Source organism: Orcinus orca, chromosome 3, assembly GCF_937001465.1.
Source record: "Orcinus orca chromosome 3, mOrcOrc1.1, whole genome shotgun sequence".
NCBI lineage: Eukaryota > Metazoa > Chordata > Mammalia > Artiodactyla > Delphinidae > Orcinus > Orcinus orca.
In genome coordinates, this window is record NC_064561.1 from 67,323,863 (window position 1) to 67,345,400 (window position 21,538).

At 45.7% G+C, this 21,538-nt stretch overlaps 1 protein-coding gene across 30 annotated transcripts in view; it reads right to left on the reverse strand.

Annotated features, from left to right (window-relative positions):
• Positions 1 to 21,538, reverse strand: part of LOC105748547 (protocadherin gamma-C4) — a 179,097-nt gene that overhangs the window by 105,483 nt on the left and 52,076 nt on the right. For 3 of the 30 annotated variants that reach the window (XM_049708658.1, XM_049708657.1, XM_049708660.1), the window contains one exon: positions 14 to 562. The exons of 16 other annotated variants lie outside the window; for them this stretch is intronic. In XM_049708658.1, the coding sequence (XP_049564615.1) occupies positions 14 to 562 (549 nt within the window). Of the gene's footprint in view, positions 1 to 13; positions 2,792 to 4,544; positions 7,243 to 9,421; positions 9,971 to 10,050; positions 12,101 to 14,422; positions 17,328 to 19,263; positions 21,487 to 21,538 lie in introns of those variants that run through there. 11 more of the 30 variants (XM_004280240.2, XM_049708667.1, XM_049708674.1 and 8 more) reach the window with 10 other exon arrangements.

Here is a 21,538-nt window from a genome sequence, read left to right on the forward strand (position 1 = left end):
AAATTGAACTCACTGGAACCAAAGGGGTGTCTTCTATAGGAAACCTGGAATCATCTGAAGCGCACAAAGGCTCGCTTTTCTCACAGCTCTCCTGGCTGATGAGCGTGTCCGCGTAGTTGGGCTGCGGGAAGATCACGTGACTCCTCCTCGAGTCCGCTGTGAGCGAGACCTCGTGGGAATAGGTCTGCAGGAAAGCTCGCACCCCGTCTACGCCCACAAAGTGAGACGTAGGCACACCCGCTAACCCGCCTCCTGAAGCCCGGAGCAGATGCGACGTGTGCCAGCGCCTCAGCCTGAGCGCCAGCAGCACAATGACAAAGGCGAGGAAGACACAGGAGACCGTGGCCACCGCCACCACCAGGTAGAGAGTGAGGCCTGAGTCGTCAGGGCTGGCGGGAGACTCAAGGCTGCCTATTTCAGCGAGGACGTCGGGGATGCTGTCAGCCACGGCCACGGTGAGGGAAACGGTGGCAGAGAGAGGGGGCTGGCCATGGTCCTGGACCGCCACCACCAAGCTCTGCTTGAGCGCGTCTCTGTCCAGCAGGGCCCTCGCTGTGCGCACCTCGCCCGTGTGCAGCCCCACCGTGAAGAGTCCTGGATCGCTGGCCTTGAGGAGGCGGTAGGACAGCCAGGCGTTCTGGCCTGAGTCTCTGTCCACAGCCACCACCTTGGTCACCAGGTAGCCAGGCTCTGCAGAGCGGGGTGCCAGCTCTACACCCGTGGAGCCATCGGTGGGAAGCATGGGGTACAGGATTTCTGGCACATTGTCGTTCTGGTCCAGCACAAACAAGCTCAGTGACACGTTGCTGCTGAGAGGTGGGTCCCCGCTGTCGCTTGCCCTCACCTGCATTTGAAGATCACGAAATTGCTCGTAGTCGAAGGAGCGCAGTGCGTATAGCACACCAGTGTTGGAGTTGATGGAGACATAGGAGGAGAGAGGTGTCCCTTGGATGGTGTCTTCGGCTAAGGAGTAAACAACCCGAGCGTTCTCATTGCTGTCGGGGTCGTGGGCTGTCACCGAGAAGATGGAGGTGCCTCTAAGGTTGTTCTCAGGGAGATAGACTGAATAGGAGGTTTGAGAGAAGGAGGGTGGATTGTCGTTGACGTCGATCACGTGTAGGGTGATGTGAATTTCCGTGGACAGGGATGGTGTTCCTCTGTCTGTTGCGGTCACTGTGATGTTATATTCAGAGGTTTTTTCTCGGTCAAGATTTCGGACTGTCAACAACCTATAATAATCTTCTACTGACTTTTCTAATTGAAAAGGTAGAATCTCCTTGATGGAACAAACAACTTGGCCATTCTTCCCAGAGTCTCGGTCATGTGCATTGAAAAGAAGGATTACTGTTCCTTGGGGAGCATCTTCCCTCACTGGACTAAATAAAGATGTAATGGTCACTTCGGGTCTGTTATCGTTGACATCTTCCACTGAAATGAGCACTTTGGTCCGTCCCAGAAGTGCCCCCACATCTTCAGCCTGTATTTCCATGTCATAAAATGCACATTCTTCATAATCTAAACTCTTTGCTGTTGATATTTCGCCAGTATTTTCATTAAGATGGAATAACGGAGATTGTTTTTCACTAATTTTCCAGAATTTATAAGCCACTTCTCCGTTGGTTCCCTCATCCGGGTCGCTAGCGCTTACAGTAAGCAGCCGGGTGCCCGGGGGCACGTTCTCTGGGACTTTCACTCGGTAAATCGGTTGAGCAAAAACCGGGGCATTGTCGTTTGTATCCAACACTGTCACTCGGATGTGCACTGTGCTGGAGCGACGCGGTTCGCCTCCATCGGAGGCGACGAGGACCAGACGGTGAGCAGCCTCCTCCTCGCGGTCCAGGGCGCTCTCCAGCACCAGCTCTGGGCTTATAGTTCCGTCGTCTCTAGTTTGCACGTCCAGGGAGAAGTGGTGATTGGGGCTGAGCTGATAGCTCTGCAGGGAATTCAAGCCCACATCGGGGTCAACAGCCCCTGGGAGTGGATAACGTGTTCCGGGCAAAGCAATTTCGTTAATTTTTACTTCTAGATTTTCGACCTGGAATTTCGGATTATTATCGTTGATATCAGTTACTTCTATTTCTATTCCGTGAAGCTGCACCCTGTCTTCAACCAGGACTTTAAAGTTCACCAGACACCGCGCGCTCTGAGCGCAGAGCTCCTCCCGGTCTATCCTGCCCGCGGTGACCAAGCTGCCGCTTCGCGGGTTCAGAGCAAAGAGCTGCGTCCTACCTCTGGAGACGATGCGGACTCCCCGCTCCGCCAGCTCGCGGAGCTCCAGCCCCAGGTCCTTGGAGATATTCCCCACGATATAGCCTTCTTCTGTCTCTTCAGGTACCGAGTAGCGGATCTGGCTAGCCCCGGTCTCCCACAGCCTCCCCAGGAAAAGGCACAACAGGACCAGTCTTCTGTGGTGCAGGCGATTCGTTGGAGCGGCCATTGTTGCTTCACTAAAGATTTTTTTCAGAATAATTTCTGTGAACGCTGATTCCTTAGGTTCTGTTTTCCTCCTGCAGATTATGGTGATCTTTTCCCTCAGGAGAAACCCGTAGTGCCTCAGGCTAAGAGGCTGAGTTATGTTGCAGCCCCGGAGTCGGTTTGTGGGATCCGAGCGGCTTTGTGTAGTTGCAGATCCTAATATCCAGACGGAGCGCTGACTGAGCTTTTCTTAGAGTTGGTGAACAGCGGCGCTCAGAGTCCTAAGCCGTTACTACACCCACCCACTCAAGTACTGAGATATGCAGTACTTCTGTTATAGATGACTGAAAAAGAAAACACTACTCTCTAACGATAATGATTTTAGATTTCTCTAATTGTGTAGTGCGTTCATATTTCAAATTCAATTACCATTTGTGGATATTTTAGTTGGAAATGAAGTGGAATGAAATTCTATTAAATGTCACTTTGGTATCAAACAAACTTAACTCTTATTTTTGCTAGAATTCTGTTCTCTCTCTCTAGATATGTAAATTATTCAAATTTCCTTTTTTATAATGTTTCAAATACTTTCTATAGGTCATTATTTTCTGAAGTAATTAGAATGTGCAATCCTCCTTGTAAATACATCCATATTTTTCTTAATTTTATATGTATGCTTATATATGTATAGTACATAATCATATTGAATGAATATAAGGATTATTCATCTTGAAGCTATTTTATAAGCCTAATTCATTTTCATAGTGAAATTCCTGGAGTAAGGTCTCCTTAAGACTTTCTTCACAAAAATTTAATTAGGCAATGGTACTAGATTTTATCACCTAATATTGCTAAACTTTAAATGGATTGGGTTTTTAAATTTTACATAGTTATGATTGTTAAACTTTTATGCTATCACAATTTTTTTAATATTTAGTTTTCTGTGTGAATTCATAGTGCATGCACAGCCTATGGCATCTGGAAGATTCAGATGAACATACATTGAAAAGTAAGTTTCCATTTCAATTCTTCCATCAAGAAATTATGCAATTTTAATTTAATTATAAGCCTCATATTATAAGGGTCATCTAAACTTATGTAATAATGTGGGGAAAAGAACACAAGATGTAGAATGAATTATTACCACAAAAAGTAAGTACCACAATAAGAAATTTCTTTCAGCAATTTGTAGAGAAACTATTTACTGAAGCAGTTCCTAGCAAAAAGACTGATACTTATGTAACGGCATCTTTGTATGTGCTTGAAATTAGTAGGTTTTGCCTTTAAAATGGAAAATTCAGAATTCTCCTTCCCTCCTACAGTTAGAAGAAGGATGAGAAAACCTCCAGTCACTAATGTTTAGGGCTCCAAGTAATAAAACAAATCCAGTGATCTTCCCCCCTTTCTTCTTCAAAAAATATAGGTTGGGAATGACAGCACGTTATGGAGGCAACAACATTTCCTTTTCTTTTACCGAGTATCTCCTTCTGTTAACTATAAAGAAGAAGAGAATTTCGTATTCAAGAAAACTTGAAGGAACTTAGATAATGACTTCGACTTTCTGATGAATTCACTGAGTCGTTCTCTACACACACACACAACACACAGTAATTTTTCTTAAAATTTTAAGGACTTCAAAGACTCATAAATAGGTAGACTTAAGGAACTAGACATGAGGAATAAATATAAGAAAGAGATGGAAACTGTACCAATGAAATCAGTGAAAGAAGACACCTAGTAGTACTCTTTTTGCTTTAAAGAATGAATTGATCGCCTACTTTAAATTTGATGTTTACTTATATATAATAAACATTAAAATATGTTAAAGAATGAGAAAAATCAATCGGTAAATTTCATTAGCTTAGAAAAAAGATAAGAAATCAGCAAACGAATTTTGCGGCGAAGCAAAGAGCATACTCTCTCTTCTTTGTAACTCCGAACTGAGTAACATAACTCTATTTTATGTCACATGCTTACCCAAATCACCATTCCCCATGATGATTGGATATACAGCTTTCTGATGAGCTATAATATTCCTAACACAACTACAAGATTAAAAATATATTTTCATATGAATAAACAAAATGGTGAAGATGATGAAAAGGAGCAGACACTTAAATGGAACTCACCGCTGTTAGAGTCTCAGGATGGGAGGTTGACTCACTGGAATTACAAAGTGGAAATAAGGCCCCAGATGAATCACCGCAAAGTATGTCTTGTCCTGAACTCAACTGCTCATTACATTTTAGAAAATTAAACTCTGTCTTTCCAGTATGGGCAACGCACAGATTGTAGGAATAAGGTAAAGTTCCTTCACTGTAGTTGGGGGGAACCACGGGGCCAGACTTGACACAGACACCAGGCTGAAAGCAGCCCCAGGCAGCGGGGCTGGAGGAGTGTCGAAGGTGTAGGGCGACCGCCAGAATCACCGCGAGGAGGAAGAGCACGGAGATCAAGGCCAAGGCCACCACTAAGTAAAACTGCAGCTCAGCTTGGGGGTCAGTGGGCTCAGAGTGGTCACTGAGGTCCGGCAGCGCCTCCTGCAGGCTGTCTGCGAAAACCAGGAGCAGCGTGGCGGTGGCCGAGAGGGGCGGCTGTCCCCCATCACGCACAGCAACCAGCAGGCGCTGGCGGGCCGCGTCCCTGTCGCCCAGGGCCCGCGCAGTGCGCACCTCGCCCGTGCGCAGCCCCACGCTGAAGAGTCCGGGCTCGCTGGCCTGCAGCACGTGGTAGGACAGCCAGGCGTTGTGTCCAGAGTCGGCGTCCACCGCCACCACCTTGGTGACCAGGTAGCCGGGCTGCGCGGCGCGCGGCACCGTGTCGAAGAGCGCCGAGCCGTCGGGCCCCAGCGCCGGGTACAGCACCCTGGGCGCGTTGTCGTTGAGGTCGCCCACCAGCACGCGCAGGCTCACGTTGGTGCTGAGCGCGGGCGAGCCGTGGTCGCGGGCCTGCAGCGTCAGCTCGAAGGCGCGCAGCTGCTCGTGGTCGAAGGCGCGCTGCGCGAACACCACACCGCTCTGTGCGCTCACGGACACGTAGGACGACAGCGCGCGCGGCTCCAGGTCGCTGGCCACGATGGAGTAGGAGATGTGGCTGTTGGGCCCCAAGTCTGGATCTGAAGCGCTAACTTGGGCGATGGAGGCTCCAGGCGGGTTGTTCTCGGCCACGTGGACCACGTAGGAGGTCTGGTGGAAAACAGGAGCGTTGTCGTTGACGTCAGTAATATGCAAGGTGACACTTGTGCTGGTGGAAAGGGGCGGCTTGCCCTTGTCGGTGGCTGTGATGGTGACATTGTACTCCGGTGTCTGTTCTCGGTCCAGGGTCCCGTCTGTTACCAACTTGTATGAATTTTTGGACGAAGAGATTATCTGAAAAGGTACTTCACCCTCTAATCGGCAATTAACCTCCCCATTCTCCCCGGAATCTCTGTCATGTATTTTGATCAAAGCAATTAGCGTTCCCGGCACTGCGTTTTCCAGAATCATTTCGACTAGGGAATGAAACGTAACATCTGGCCTATTGTCATTTTCATCTTGAATGTTAATTTCAACTGTACATTGTGCAACCAGTCCTCCGCCATCCCTCCCTTCCACCACGATAGAATATTCCTTGATTTCTTCAAAATCCAGTGTGTTTAGAGTTGTAATTTCCCCATTCTTTGAGTTCAGACCGAAGACTTGCCCGGTCCTGTAGAAGGAATAAGTGATTTCTGAGTTGACGCCCTCGTCCTGGTCGGTGGCTGACACCTGCAACACAGTAGTGCCTGGGGGCACGTTTTCTCCAAGGCTGACTCGATATACGTCCTGGCTAAATACCGGGGGGTTATCATTGGCATCAGTGACCTGGATCCGGAGCTCAGTAGTGCCATTTAGGGGTGGATCTCCACGGTCTGAGGCCGTCAAGACTAAACGATGATAACCCTGTTGTTCCCGATCTAAGGGTTTCTCCAATACCAGTTCCGGGTATTTACTACCATCTTGTTTCTCCTTATTTATCAACGAGAAACTAGGGCTAAGAGAGAGTTTATAAGTCTGCAGAGAGTTCAAGCCAATATCTGCATCTTCCGCGACTTCTAATATAAATCGCGTGCCTGGCAGCGTAGACTCACTTATTTGTAGCTCAAAGGAATTTTGCATGAATTTTGGTGTGTGGTCATTAACATCCTCGATCTCCACACTCACGTGATAAAAGTTCAATGGATTTTCAGCAACAGCCTCAAATTCTAGAGCACAAGCCGGCTTCTTCCCGCATATCTGCTCCCGGTCTAGCCTGCTGCTAACAAGTAACTCCCCGCTCTCTGAGCTCACAGTGAAGTAAGGCTTCTCCGAACTGACCCGCAGTTTTCGAGTCGGTAACTCGTGGACACTGAGTCTCAGGTCCTTGGCGAGGTTCCCCACCACCGAGCCCTCTGGCATCTCCTCGGGAATCCTGTAGCGGATCTGCTCAGAGAGCGCCAGGCAGAACAAAGACAGCAGGAACGGAAAGAGCACTGGCCGCCTCTCAGCCCAGCCCCTCTCCGCAGCTCCGCTCCCCATCCCTCTTGCTCCCCTCAGCTTGCTCACCGGCTTGGAGACGCCGGATTACAAACAATCTCTGTGCCGCAGTTGTCCGGAGCTCCGAACAGCTTTATTCCGGCGTGGGGGGGTCAGGCAGTGTTTCTTCTTCTCCAGAGGAGGAAGCGGTGGAAAGGCTAGCGAGTCTGAGATGGGAAAGTGCGCTGCGTCTGCGCGAGGAGGTCGCCAGCACCAAGCTCTCCACTTTGGCCAACAGCGGCGCCCAGAGTCCGCACTAGGAAACTGCAGCCCCCGCTGCTTAAGTTTAAACAGCTAAAATAATTATAACCGTGTGCCTAATTTAATATGCCATATTTTTATGTTAATATATTTAATACCTTAAATTATCAAGACTTCCTTAAGGTATCTTTTCTCTTGTTTCCAAATTATTAGAAATATCATGTTGGGCCTGTATACAAACTTACATATATTGGTCCATTTATTTCACCATTCTACAAACATACATTGAACTTTTGCTTTGTGCTAAGTACTGTCCTTGTCAGTGGCCATATAACAAAGAATAAGACACAGGTCTTGCCCTCAGAAAGTTTATTGTCTGCTAATTTCACGAATCGCTTCTGTTTATTAGCTATGATATATAAAAAATTTTTAAGCTTCTTTCACTGATTCCTATGTTTATCCCCAACATTTCTACATACTCAATGCTATTTCATATCACATATATTAGAGAAATCAATACTGTTGAAAACTGTTTTGTAAAATTGTGTAATTTTGTACCAATCCTCAAACATCTCCTTCTGATCATCTCAACACTCTCTTTACAAAATAATTTCTTTTTACTCTTCTATCTCAAGAATTATTCATTAAAAAAAACTGTCCCTATGATGTAGCCAAGATATTATTAACTGTACCTCCTACTTCATATCTCAAAATTAACTGGCTTATGTCATACCCAATATCACATATAAATTCATCCTTAAAATGTATTGAAATGTTAGTCTATCCTTCAATACAAAGTCACAAAGGGATATTCTAATAGAATGCATTAGCTCCTTATCTATGTACTTCTGTTATGCTAAAGTAATGGCTTCAGAATTGGAGGAATTGAGCTCATGATAAATGTATTTACATAAATTCACTGAATGTAGTGACACCTGTTCTAATTATTTTACTCCATTTGTTTAAAAAAAATTTGCAATTAGTGAATGCTTTGAGCAAGAGTATTGGGGCAACTTTCCACACACTTTTTAAATTTGCAAAGTGTCAACAAAATAGTGGTCTCCTCAACTGACTGTACACCCAAACACTACAGAAAATATGAAGTTAACTCCTACCCATTGTATATGCAAAATTGGAAGGAACATAGCACAATCCCTGGGAAATGTCCTTTTAATTACTAACGAATAATTCATTGTGATTTCCACTCTCATCTGAAGACAAATCAGAGGTTTTATTTAAATGCTATAACAAGGGATATGGAAGTCATATAGTCCAGACGGAATCATTTTTAATTGAATTTTAATCATTTTTAATTGAATCATTTTTGATTGGTTTGTTTAGAATTTGTGTACATGTAACTTCTGTTCTTAAAACCAACACTCTCGAACTCGAACCATGAGAACACAACACATTTCACATGGCTGTACAATCAAAACAGCTCATTGGAATTCTAATGAAACGCGTTCTTCTGTATTTTACAAAAGTCATTTTCAACAATTTAAAATGACATGTTATTGCAAATTTGATGGGGGCAGGGGGCAATGACCATTTTAGGCTTCAGATTCTATGTCTCCATTGGTATGAGTCCTGGGTGACCACTGACACACAAAAACAGTGGTGTGTGTGTTAGGGACCAGTCTCATCTACCACCACCCTTTAAAATATGTTTGTTTTGAAATATAAGAAGTATTAAAGCTTTGAATGGTAGTGATCCAGATGCAGGGCTCAGAAAAGAGGTTTAAAGTGAAGAAAATTTCAAGAGCCTAGTTTTAGTTTTAGCGAAGAATTCTTAGGATTCTTTGCAATCCTAAGAATCCTAAAAATTCTGAGATGTATTTTACTTTTACTAAGCTAATACAAGGGTTTAGAAGCCTCAATAATGTTTTGTAAGTTTTAATTTATATGTATACATATATATGTGTGTATATACACACACACACATATATTCCTCTATATAAAACGAACTGACCATATGTGATTGGGTAACTATTTCTTAAGTGAATAAGTGATAATTGTGGTAAAATATGGAAGGCTTTAAGAGGTCAAGAGTTCATATTTAAACAATCTTGTCTAAGCCTTTGGAAAGCAGATAAAACAATTATGTTGATTAGAACTCAATTTTATGGTATCACTAACACAAACCCAGAACTTTGTGGTACACCTCAAAAATTATTTTTAAACTTTCTTCACAATGCATGTTTCAAAACACAACTTAAATGTATAAAAAATATAATTCCTCTAAGAAATAAACGTAAACAAAGAACTGAACTCACCTGAACAGAAGCAGCTTCATCCCTACATTCATGAAAATCTCTGGATGTTAACAAGGAATCCTTTTTCTCACAGCTCTCCTGGCTGATGAGCGTGTCCGCATAGTTGGGATGCGGGAAGATCACATGACTCCCCCGCGAATCAGAGGTAAGGGAGACCTCATGGGAATAGGTCTTCAGGAAAGCCTGTACTCCCTCCATGCCCACAAAGCCTGAGGCTGGCAGGCCTGCCAACCCGACGCCCGAAGCCTGGAGAAGACTCGACTTGTGCCACCGCCACAGTCTGAGAGCCAGCAGCACAATGACAAAGGCGAGGAAGATGCAGGAAACAACGGCCACTGCCACCACCAAGTACAGTGTGAGGTCTGAATCATAAGAGCTGGTGGGGGTCCTGATACTACCCAGGTCGGCAAGGACTTCTGGGATGCTGCTGGCCACAGCCACGGTGAGTGTGACGGTGGCAGAGAGAGGGGGCTGGCCATGGTCCTGGACCGCCACCACCAGGCTCTGCTTGAGTGCGTCTCTGTCCAGCAGGGCCCTCGCTGTGCGCACCTCACCCGTGTGCAGCCCCACCGTGAAGAGACCTGGATCGCTGGCCTTGAGCAGGCGGTAGGACAGCCAGGCATTCTGACCTGAGTCTCTGTCCACAGCCACCACCTTGGTCACCAGGTAGCCGGGCTCTGCAGAGCGGGGTGCCAGCTCTACACCCGTGGAACCGTCGGTGGGAAGCATGGGGTACAGGATCTCTGGCACATTGTCGTTCTGGTCCAGGATGAACAGGCTCAGTGATACGTTGCTGCTGAGTGGAGGGTCCCCACTGTCACTGGCTGTCACCAGTAGCTGCAAGTCTTGGATCTGCTCATAGTCAAAGGAGCGCAGCGCATATAGGACGCCAGTGTCAGAGTTGATGGAGACATAAGACGAGAGAGGCGTCGCCATGATGGTGTCTTTGGTCAGAGAGTAAGTGACCTGGGCATTGTTGCCACTGTCAGGGTCATGGGCCGTCACAGAGAAGATGGAGGCGCCTCTGGGGTTGTTCTCCGGGATATCGGCTGAGTAGGAGGCATGAGGGAAAATGGGTGGATTGTCGTTGGTGTCTGCCACGTGCACGGCAATATGAATTTCAGTAGATAGAGGTGGGGTTCCTAGATCTGAGGCCATCACTGTTATATTATACATAGAGATCTTTTCTCGGTCCAAATATTCCCATATCACCAATCTATAATAATTATCTATTGATTTTTCTAATTGAAAAGGTAAGTTATCACGTGTGTAACAGACAACTTGACCATTCTTCCCAGAGTCTCGGTCATGCACATTCAAGAAGGCAATTACTGTCCCAGGAAGAGTATTTTCCAAGACTGGGCTAAACAAAGATGTAATGGTCACTTCGGGTCTGTTATCGTTGACATCTTCCACTGAAATGAGCACTTTGGTCCGTCCCAGAAGTGCCCCCACATCTTCAGCCTGTATTTCCATGTCATAAAATGCACATTCTTCATAATCTAAACTCTTTGCTGTTGATATTTCGCCAGTATTTTCATTAAGATGGAATAACGGAGATTGTTTTTCACTAATTTTCCAGAATTTATAAGCCACTTCTCCGTTGGTTCCCTCATCCGGGTCGCTAGCGCTTACAGTAAGCAGCCGGGTCCCCGGGGGCACGTTCTCTGGGACTTTCACTCGGTAAATCGGTTGAGCAAAAACCGGGGCATTGTCGTTTGTATCCAACACTGTCACTCGGATGTGCACTGTGCTGGAGCGACGCGGTTCGCCTCCATCGGAGGCGACGAGGACCAGACGGTGAGCAGCCTCCTCCTCGCGGTCCAGGGCGCTCTCCAGCACCAGCTCTGGGCTTATAGTTCCGTCGTCTCTAGTTTGCACGTCCAGGGAGAAGTGGTGATTGGGGCTGAGCTGATAGCTCTGCAGGGAATTCAAGCCCACATCGGGGTCAACAGCCCCTGGGAGTGGATAACGTGTTCCGGGCAAAGCAATTTCGTTAATTTTTACTTCTAGATTTTCGACCTGGAATTTCGGATTATTATCGTTGATATCAGTTACTTCTATTTCTATTCCCCAAAGTTTCCCTTTATCCTCAACCAGGATGTTAATATTTACAAGACACCGCGCGCTCTGAGCGCAGAGCTCCTCCCGGTCTATCCTGCCCGCGGTGACTAAGCTGCCGCTTCGCGGGTTCAAAGCAAAGAGCTGCCTCCTACCTCTGGAGACGATGTGGACTCCGTGCTGCGCCAGCTCTTGTGACTCCAGCCCCAGGTCCTTGGAGATGTTCCCCACGAAGTATCCTTTGTCGCTCTCTTCAGGCACGGAGTAGTGGATCTGTCCTCTCCCGATCTCCCCTAGCGTGCCCAGGAGCGCGCACAGCAGTACCAGATCGCCGCGTCCTCGGTAATTCTTTGGAGTGGCCATTGTTCTTTCACTAAGGAATCCACTCAGAATCTTCACTGGGCATATATGTCTTCTTTACCTTGTTGCTGCTTTGCAGATCATCTTATGGAAAGCTGGAGTTTCCCAAATTTAGGGGCGGAATTTTGCTGCAGTCCTGCAGTTGGTTTGTGAGATCTGCGGGTCTTTGTGAGGTGGGAGCCCAGAGTATCCGGACGGTTTTTGGTTGCATTTATCTCCAAGTAGGTGAACAGCGGCGCTTAGAGTCCTAGGCAGTTACTGCACTCAGATTTGTAATATTGCATGCTAGATTACTTAGGAAAAAGTTACTACTTGCTTTTTATAGTTTGGAATAATTTATCTCTGAATTCATATTTTAAAAGTAATTGCCAAGAAGTGTGGGATGAAGTATGGTTAAAGTCTTACAAAGTATTATTAAATGATCAGATTTTGGGGTTAGTGTCATATTAAATTACTCAAATTTCTGGAATATATTTACTCTGTTAAAAATAAAATTTTATTTCTTATTATGCTCTAAGCTTTATTGTTAATATCTTCAATATCTATTATCAAATAAGAACTATAGTTATCACTGGAAATTAATTCATTTTTAGACTAAAATACACCTATTGGAGATGACTGACCCAGAAGTTGTTTTATTTGGTTTAAAACAATTAATATTTATAGTAAGCTTCCTGTAGAGTTGTTGCCTTTTAATATTCTTTTTAAAATGGCATTTTAATTACACATTAATAATAATGTTTTCAAATTAATTTTGTGATGTTTTACTAGGATATGTGCTTTTACTTTGAAGTTTTATCAGAGGTTATTTAAATTTTATATATTTTCTATTTGAATAGAAAATACTTGAAAGATACAAATGAATATACAATGAAAAGCAAGTTTCCGTCCTATTCTTCTGCCAGTGAGAGATGATTACATTTTAAAGCCGACTTAGTTAACTTTTAAAGGTATACATATAATCTAAAGGTAATTTTACCTTAACTAGCACTTTGATCAAAAGAACCACAAAATTATCACTAAGGAGTCAAAAAGTGCCAGTGCAAGAATAAATGTCTCTTTTCTTCAGCAGTTTGTACAGTGGCCATTAACTGAAGCAGTTGCTAAGGGAAATCTAGCAAAGGCCTGATACAATGTATTATCATCTTGTGTATGTACTTGTATGCACATAAGACTGTCAGTCTTGTCTAAAATTTGAAGAATTCAACATGCTATTTTTCTCCTAGAGATAGTAGAATGACTAGAAGACCTCTAGCTATATTAGTTTAGGGCTACAAAAAAAAAGATATTTCAAAAATTACATAGGAGAAGTGTGTGTGACAGGAATAACAGAGGCCAAAACATTGTGTTTTCTTTGATAGAGGAAGCCTATAGAATGAGCATCAATACAGATTAATCCTGAAAAACCTATGCTGCAAGTAAGGAGAACATGCTTTTATCTTCTGGTGAACATAATGAATCTACTGATAAATAAAATGATTTTACACACACACACACACACAGAGCACAATGAATACAATTACAGTAGGCCCATCTACATAAAAATACAGGTTAAGAGACGTTATTCTAGGAGTTTTTGAAACAAAAGAGAAGTAAATATAGGAAACAATATTAGATTAATATGGAAACCATTATAGTTAAATCAATTAAGAAAACTACCTAATTTTAGCTTCTATTTTTTCTTTAAAGGTTTATTTATATGACTGCCTACATTTACATTTACAGTATATCCAAGCTGAAAAAAAATCACAATATATTAAGCTGTGGAAGAAAAATTTAGGGAAAAATCTCAGTAGTTTTATGGGAGACCCTATAACATTGCCTAATGTTTCCCTTGTAGATAAAACCACAACTTGACTGCTTTGTAAATCTGAGCCTGGTAAGACACCACTGAAAGACACATAATTGCTCCGAATTCAACCTCCCTTGAAGAATGGTATGACAGCTATTAGACTGGCTACTACACTCTTAAGACAATGTTTGGATCGAAAAACTGTATATAGGCACACATTTGTAATATCTTGAGTTTGGTTCCAGACCACTACAATAAAGGGAATAGCACAATAAAGCAGGTCACAGAAATTTTTTGGTTTCCCACTGCATATAAAAGTTATGTTTTAAGTGTGCAATAGCATTATATCTAAAAAAATGTACATACCTTAATTTAAAATACTTTATTGCTTAAAAATGCTAACCATCATTGGAGCCTTCAATGAGCCAAACATAATCTTTTTGCAATAGTAATATCAAAGATCACTGATTATACATCGCCATGACAACTATAATGATAAAGTTTGAAATATTTTAAGATTTAAAATACTGTGACACAAACTGTGACACAAAGACATGAAGTAAGCAAATGCTGTTGGACAAATGGTGTCAATAGAGTTGCTTGACCCAGGCTTGCCACAAACCTTCAACGTGCAAAGCAACAACAACAACAATGAAAAAACAAAGACTCAGTATCTGTGAAGCGCAATAAAGCAAAACGAAATAAAACAGAGATACGCCTGTATTTTCTTGTGAATATGGAGAACTGTCTAGACCATAAGAAGCAGGTTATACTTACAGGAAACTCACCTGATGGGAGGTTGACTCACTGGAATTACAAAGTGGAAATAAGGCCCCAGATGAATCACCGCAAAGTATGTCTTGTCCTGAACTCAACTGCTCATTACATTTTAGAAAATTAAACTCTGTCTTTCCAGTATGGGCAACGCACAGATTGTAGGAATAAGGTAAAGTTCCTTCACTGTAGTTGGGGGGAACCACGGGGCCAGACTTGACACAGACACCAGGCTGAAAGCAGCCCCAGGCAGCGGGGCTGGAGGAGTGTCGAAGGTGTAGGGCGACCGCCAGAATCACCGCGAGGAGGAAGAGCACGGAGATCAAGGCCAAGGCCACCACTAAGTAAAACTGCAGCTCAGCTTGGGGGTCAGTGGGCTCAGAGTGGTCACTGAGGTCCGGCAGCGCCTCCTGCAGGCTGTCCGCGAAAACCAGGAGCAGCGTGGCGGTGGCCGAGAGGGGCGGCTGTCCCCCATCACGCACAGCAACCAGCAGGCGCTGGCGGGCCGCGTCCCTGTCGCCCAGGGCCCGCGCCGTGCGCACCTCGCCCGTGCGCAGCCCCACGCTGAAAAGTCCGGGCTCGCTGGCCTGCAGCACGTGGTAGGACAGCCAGGCGTTGTGTCCAGAGTCGGCGTCCACCGCCACCACCTTGGTGACCAGGTAGCCGGGCTGCGCGGCGCGCGGCACCGTGTCGAAGAGCGCCGAGCCGTCGGGCCCCAGCGCCGGGTACAGCACCCTGGGCGCGTTGTCGTTGAGGTCGCCCACCAGCACGCGCAGGCTCACGTTGGCGCTGAGCGCGGGCGAGCCGTGGTCGCGGGCCTGCAGCGTCAGCTCGAAGGCGCGCAGCTGCTCGTGGTCGAAGGCGCGCTGCGCGAACACCACGCCGCTCTGTGCGCTCACGGACACGTAGGACGACAGCGCGCGCGGCTCCAGGTCGCTGGCCACGATGGAATAGGAGACGTGGCCATTGAGCCCCAGGTCAGGATCCAGCGCGCGGACTTGAGTGATGGAGGTGCCAGGAGGGCTGTTCTCTGCTACGTGGACCACGTAGGAAGCCCGTTCGAAAACTGGCATGTTGTCGTTTACATCACCGATGTGCAGGGTGATGCTTGAGCTGGAGGAGAGGGGTGGCTTGCCTCTGTCAGTGGCTGTGATGGTGATGTTATACTCAGGGGTCTGCTCGCGGTCTAGAACTCCATCTGTCACTAATTTATACGTGTTTCTTGAAGTATTGAGTATTTTAAATGGAACATCACCTTCTAATTTACAAATAACTTCTCCATTGTGTCCGGAATCCTTGTCACGGATTTTGAGCAAAGCAATGTGTGTTCCCAGCTTGGTGTCCTCCATAATAAGATCTGGTAGAGACTGGAATATCACTTCTGGGACATTGTCATTTATGTCTAGGACTTCTATCTCCACGGTACACTGGGCAATCATTCCTCCACCATCCTTTGCTTCCAAAACTATGGAATATTCTTTGACTTCCTCAAAATCTAATGCACTTAGAAGAGTAATTTCCCCAGTATTAGAATTCAGGTCAAACTGGGTAATCTGGCCTGCTTCAGTGAAAGAGAAGGTGATCTCGGCATTGACACCCTCATCTTGGTCGGTGGCCATAACTCGAAGCACAGTGGTGCCTGGGAGCACGTTTTCTGGAAGCTCCACCCTGTATAGTTCTTGGCTGAATACTGGAGGGTTATCGTTGGCATCAGTCACTAGGACTTGTATCTGTGCAGTACTGCTTAGGGGTGGATCCCCGAAATCCAAGGCCATCAATGTCAAGTGGTAGGACGTCTGCTCTTCCCTGTCTAAAGGTGTCTTCAGTACCAGCTCAGGGTATTTACTGCCATCTAATTTCTCTTTAATCACAAGTGAGAAATGATCATCAGGACTGAGCTGGTAATTCTGTAGTGAGTTGGTACCAATATCTGCATCATGGGCAGATCCTAAAATAAATCGTGCCCCAGGCTTTGTGGACTCACTTATTTGTAGCTCAAAGGAATTTTGCATGAATTTTGGTGTGTGGTCATTAACATCCTCGATCTCCACACTCACGTGATAAAAGTTCAATGGATTTTCAGCAACAGCCTCAAATTCTAGAGCACAAGCCGGCTTCTTCCCGCATATCTGCTCCCGGTCTAGCCTGCTGCTAACAAGTAACTCCCCGCTCTCTGAGCTCACAGTGAAGTAAGGCTTCTCCGAACTGACCCGCAGTTTTCGAGTCGGTAACTCGTGGACACTGAGTCTCAGGTCCTTGGCGAGGTTCCCCACCACCGAGCCCTCTGGCATCTCCTCGGGAATCCTGTAGCGGATCTGCTCAGAGAGCGCCAGGCAGAACAAAGACAGCAGGAACGGAAAGAGCACTGGCCGCCTCTCAGCCCAGCCCCTCTCCGCAGCTCCGCTCCCCATCCCTCTTGCTCCCCTCAGCTTGCTCACCGGCTTGGAGACGCCGGATTACAAACAATCTCTGTGCCGCAGTTGTCCGGAGCTCCGAACAGCTTTATTCCGGCGTGGGGGGTCAGGCAGGGTTTCTTCTTCTCCAGAGGAGGAAGCGGTGGAAAGGCTAGCGAGTCTGAGCTAGGAAAGTGCGCTGCGTCTGCGCGAGGAGGTCGCCAGCACCAAGCTCTCCACTTTGGCCAACAGCGGCGCCCAGAGTCCGCACTAGGAAACTGCAGCCCCCGCTGCTTAAGTTTAAACAGCTAAAGTAATCATAACCGTTGTGCCCAGCTGAAAAACCTTTTTTAGATGTCCGTATATTTAATAACGTTTAATTTGTACTATTAGAAACGTCATTATCCCAACTTTCCAGGTTTTTAGGTAAATCAGGTAGGTTTGATATATAAACATCTATATACTGACATAATTATTCCCCGACTTTCAAATCCGCACTAGTAATAGAAGGATAACTATAACACAGACTTGGCCTAAACGATCTCAGAGCATAGTAATTGTGAATACTTATTAATTAGCAATATACTGGATAAGGTTTTATCTTTTTTTTCCTCGTAGCCTTTTCCCTTACTGTTGTGGTACCTAATTCAATTTTTCCAGAGAGCAACAGTAATGCTGAAATTGTCTTTTAAAAGGGCACAATTTTTTTTTGAGCACAGGCTCCGGACGCGCAGGCTCAGCGGCCATGTCTCACGGGCCCAGCCGCTCGGCGGCACGAACCCGTGTCCCCTGCATCGGCAGGCGGACTCTCAACCACTGTGCCACCAAGCAAGCCCTAGAAGTGCACAATTTATACTTACCTCTCTTCTTCCAAAATAGTTTCAGTGATTTCTTTATAGTAACATTTCTTGATTTTAACTTCCAACATCTCACTTAAAGAAATGATGCAGCCTTTTAGAAAAGAGCCTATCCCTCTCCTTCCCATTGCACGATTATTTTCCTGGGTACAAAATGCAACATAAATCTCCAAAACTACAGGGGAATAATATATTTTGCTTTGCAACACAAACTCACTAAGCATGGTCTATGTACTGAGGCACTTGTTCCCACTTCTGTACTTATCACATCCCGTAATGACGGTTGAAGGAAATAGTCCCTAGAAAGTTTATTTGCAATAGCTCACTGAATTTAGTGACGATTTCTCCCCTTTGTTTAAAAATATTTTTAATCATCTAATAAATTTGGTTGGGGGGGTTCTTTTTCAAAATACCTGATAGCCACATTTCTGCCTCATAGAGTGTCAGTAACATTATCCTCTCCCCCAAGTGATTGTACATCTGAACACTTCAGAATGTATGAAATATACTCCCACAGGACTGCACAGACCTTTATATGCAAAACACCACATAACACAACATTATGCTAGAAAAAATGTGCTCTTACCTAATACTCAAAAGGTCCCAGTAAACAAGATTACCTTGTCATCAACTACTTCCTGATACTAATCAACTGATGTACTGAGTTATACTAAAATGTTGTATAACAAGTATAGAAGTAGTTAATTGCAGACTAGATTACTTCTAACTGAATTTTTCAGCAGACCCAATAAGTAAAATTCACTACTGGTCTAGGACTTGAGTGTATGAGATGGTTGTTTCATAAAGCCAGCATCCCAAATCTCCCACTTATAGAGCCCACATACACACTTTGAATGACTGCATCACTAACACAGCACATTAGAATTTGGGGTAAAAACATGCAATGGCCTATTTCACAAATGTTACTTATGACACTTGAATGGCTTTTTATTTGATGTCACATTTTATTGGTTTTGGACAATGACCTTTAGTGTAGTATTAGACTCCATGCCTGTCATTGATAAAGATCTCAGTGAAGCCTGACACACACACATTTCATTCTTTAGGCATCCATCTAACCTTCTACCAGGACCTGACTTTAACAGACAATTGTGGTTTAAATAGGTCAAAAGCCATGGAGGTTTTCAAGGTCACCAGGGGGAGTTACATGGAAGCAGAAGCAAGGCACAGAAAAATTTTTCAAGAGCCTTTTATAGATCTGATCTAAAGAGAGTCCTGAGAAAACAGAAGTGTACTTTCTTAAGAACCTCATGCAATGAGAAAGACTTAACAATTCATTCTCATTTATAAAATACATGAATTAAGAACACCATGTGGAACATAAGTAGAAGGTATAAAAATGCGATTATCCACTTATTCACAATCTTGTCCATATGCTTTCACTATAAATATGATGCCAAAACCTATGTCAATAAGCGTTCCATGTTAAAGAATCACCTCCGAAATAAACGATTAATCTTGCTTTACCACCCAAAAGGGTTTTTTTACCCATCTTCAAATCACTTATTTCGCAAAACAATAAAGAAATTTACACAAAATATACTTCTTCAAAGAATATAAAGATAAATGAATGACTGAACTCACCTGAATACTTTGGGCTTTATCCTTACATTCATGAAAATCTATGGATGTTAACAAGGGATCCTTATTCTCACAGCTCTCCTGGGTGATGAGCGTGTCAGCGTAGTTGGGCTGCGGGAAGATCACTTGACTCCCCCGCGAGTCCGCGGTGAGCGAGACCTCGTGGGAATAGGTCTGCAGGAAAGCCCGCACCCCGTCCACACCCACAAAGTGAGAGACGGGCACGCCCGGCAACCCGCCTCCTGAAGCCTGGAGCAGGCGCGACGTGTGCCAGCGCCTCAGCCTGAGCGCCAGTAGAACGACGACAAAGGCAAGAAAGACGCAGGACACCGCGGCCACGGCCATCACCAGGTACAGCGTGAGGACGGAGTCGCCAGAGTCGTCGGAGCGCTCGAGACTCCCCAGGTCTGCCAGCACATCTGGGATACTGTCAGCCACAGCCACCGTGAGTGTGACTGTGGCGGAGAGAGGGGGCTGGCCGTGGTCCTGGACCGCCACTACCAGGGTCTGCTTGAGCGCGTCTCTGTCCAGCAGGGCCCGCGCTGTGCGCACCTCGCCAGTGTGCAGCCCCACTGCGAAGAGTCCTGGATCGCTGGCCTTGAGCAGGCGGTAGGACAGCCAGGCGTTCTGGCCCGAGTCTCTGTCCACAGCCACCACCTTGGTCACCAGGTAGCCAGGCTCTGCAGAGCGGCGTGCCAGCTCTACACCCGTGGAACCGTCAGTGGGGAGGGCGGGGTACAGAATCTCAGGTGTGTTGTCGTTCTGGTCCAGCACGAATATGTCCAGTGACACGTTGCTGCTGAGCGGTGGGTCCCCGCTGTCACTTGCAGTCACTCTCAATTGCAGGTCATGAAACTGCTCATAGTCGAAGGAGCGCAATGCATACAGGACTCCAGTATTGGAGTTGATGGAAACATAGGAGGATACAGATGGCCCCTGGAGAGTATCTTCAGATACGGAGTATGTGACACGGGCGTTCTCGTGGCTGTCAGGGTCACATGCAGTCACAGAGAAGATGGAGGTGCCTCTGGGGTTGTTCTCAGGCACAAAGACGGAGTAGGAGGAGTGGGGGAAGGCAGGTGGGTTGTCGTTGGTGTCTGCCACATTCATGGATATGTGAGTTTCCGTTGACAAGGGCGGGCTTCCACCATCTGTGGCTTTCAGTGTGATGTTATATACAGAAAATTTTTCCCGGTCTAGGTTTTCTGCTGTCACCAATCTATAATAATTGTCTATTGATCTTTCTAATTTAAAAGGCAGATTTTCTGAAACAGTGCAGGTCACCTGACCATTTTTCCCAGAATCTCGGTCTTGAAGGTAGAAAAGAGCAATTACTGTTCCAGGAGGAGTGTTTTCAGGGACTGAGCTGCTTACAGATGTTACAGTCATTTCCGGGGCATTGTCATTCACATCTAAAATTGTGATCAGTACTTTAGCCCTTGTCATGCTACCAGCACCATCCTGAGCTTGAACTTCCATTTCATAGTAGCCAGATTCTTCATAATCTAGGCCATCTAAAGTTGATAATTCTCCTGTGTGGGAGTTCAGCTGGAATATCTGTAGAATTTTTGGAGTTATTTTCCTAAAAGAGTATGTCACTTCCCCATTGACTCCCTCATCCAGGTCGATAGCATTTACTGTGAGTAGTCTTGTGCCCACTGGCACATTCTCAGGGACAGTTACTTGGTACTGGGGCAAAGAGAAGACTGGCGCATGATCATTCACGTCCACCACTGTTACTTGGACACGGGCGGTTCCGGATCTGGGTGGATCACCGCCGTCAGAGGCTGTGAGGAGGAGGTGGTGAGCTGTCACTTCCTCCCGGTCCAGCACGCGCTCCAGCACTAATTCCGGATATTTAGTTCCATCCTCTCCAGTTTGTACAACCAGGGAGAAGTGGCGATTGGGGTTGAGATGGTAGCTCTGGAGAGAGTTCGTGCCCACATCCGGATCCCTAGCCTCATTTAACGGAAATCGCACCCCAGGAGCTGTATTCTCCATTATTTTCACATTCATTTCTTCCGTCAGGAATTTAGGAGTGTTGTCATTAACATCCATTATTTCCACTTCTATAGGGTAAAGATTCATTTTATCTTCCATCAGGATGTTAAAGTTCACCAGACACCGCACGCTCTGCGCGCAGAGCTCCTCCCGGTCTATCCTGCCCGCGGTGACCAAGCTGCCGCTTGGCGGATTCAGAGCAAAGAGCTGCGTCCTACCTCTGGAGACGATGCGGACGCCCCGCTCCGCCAGCTCCCAGGGCTCCAACCCCAGGTCC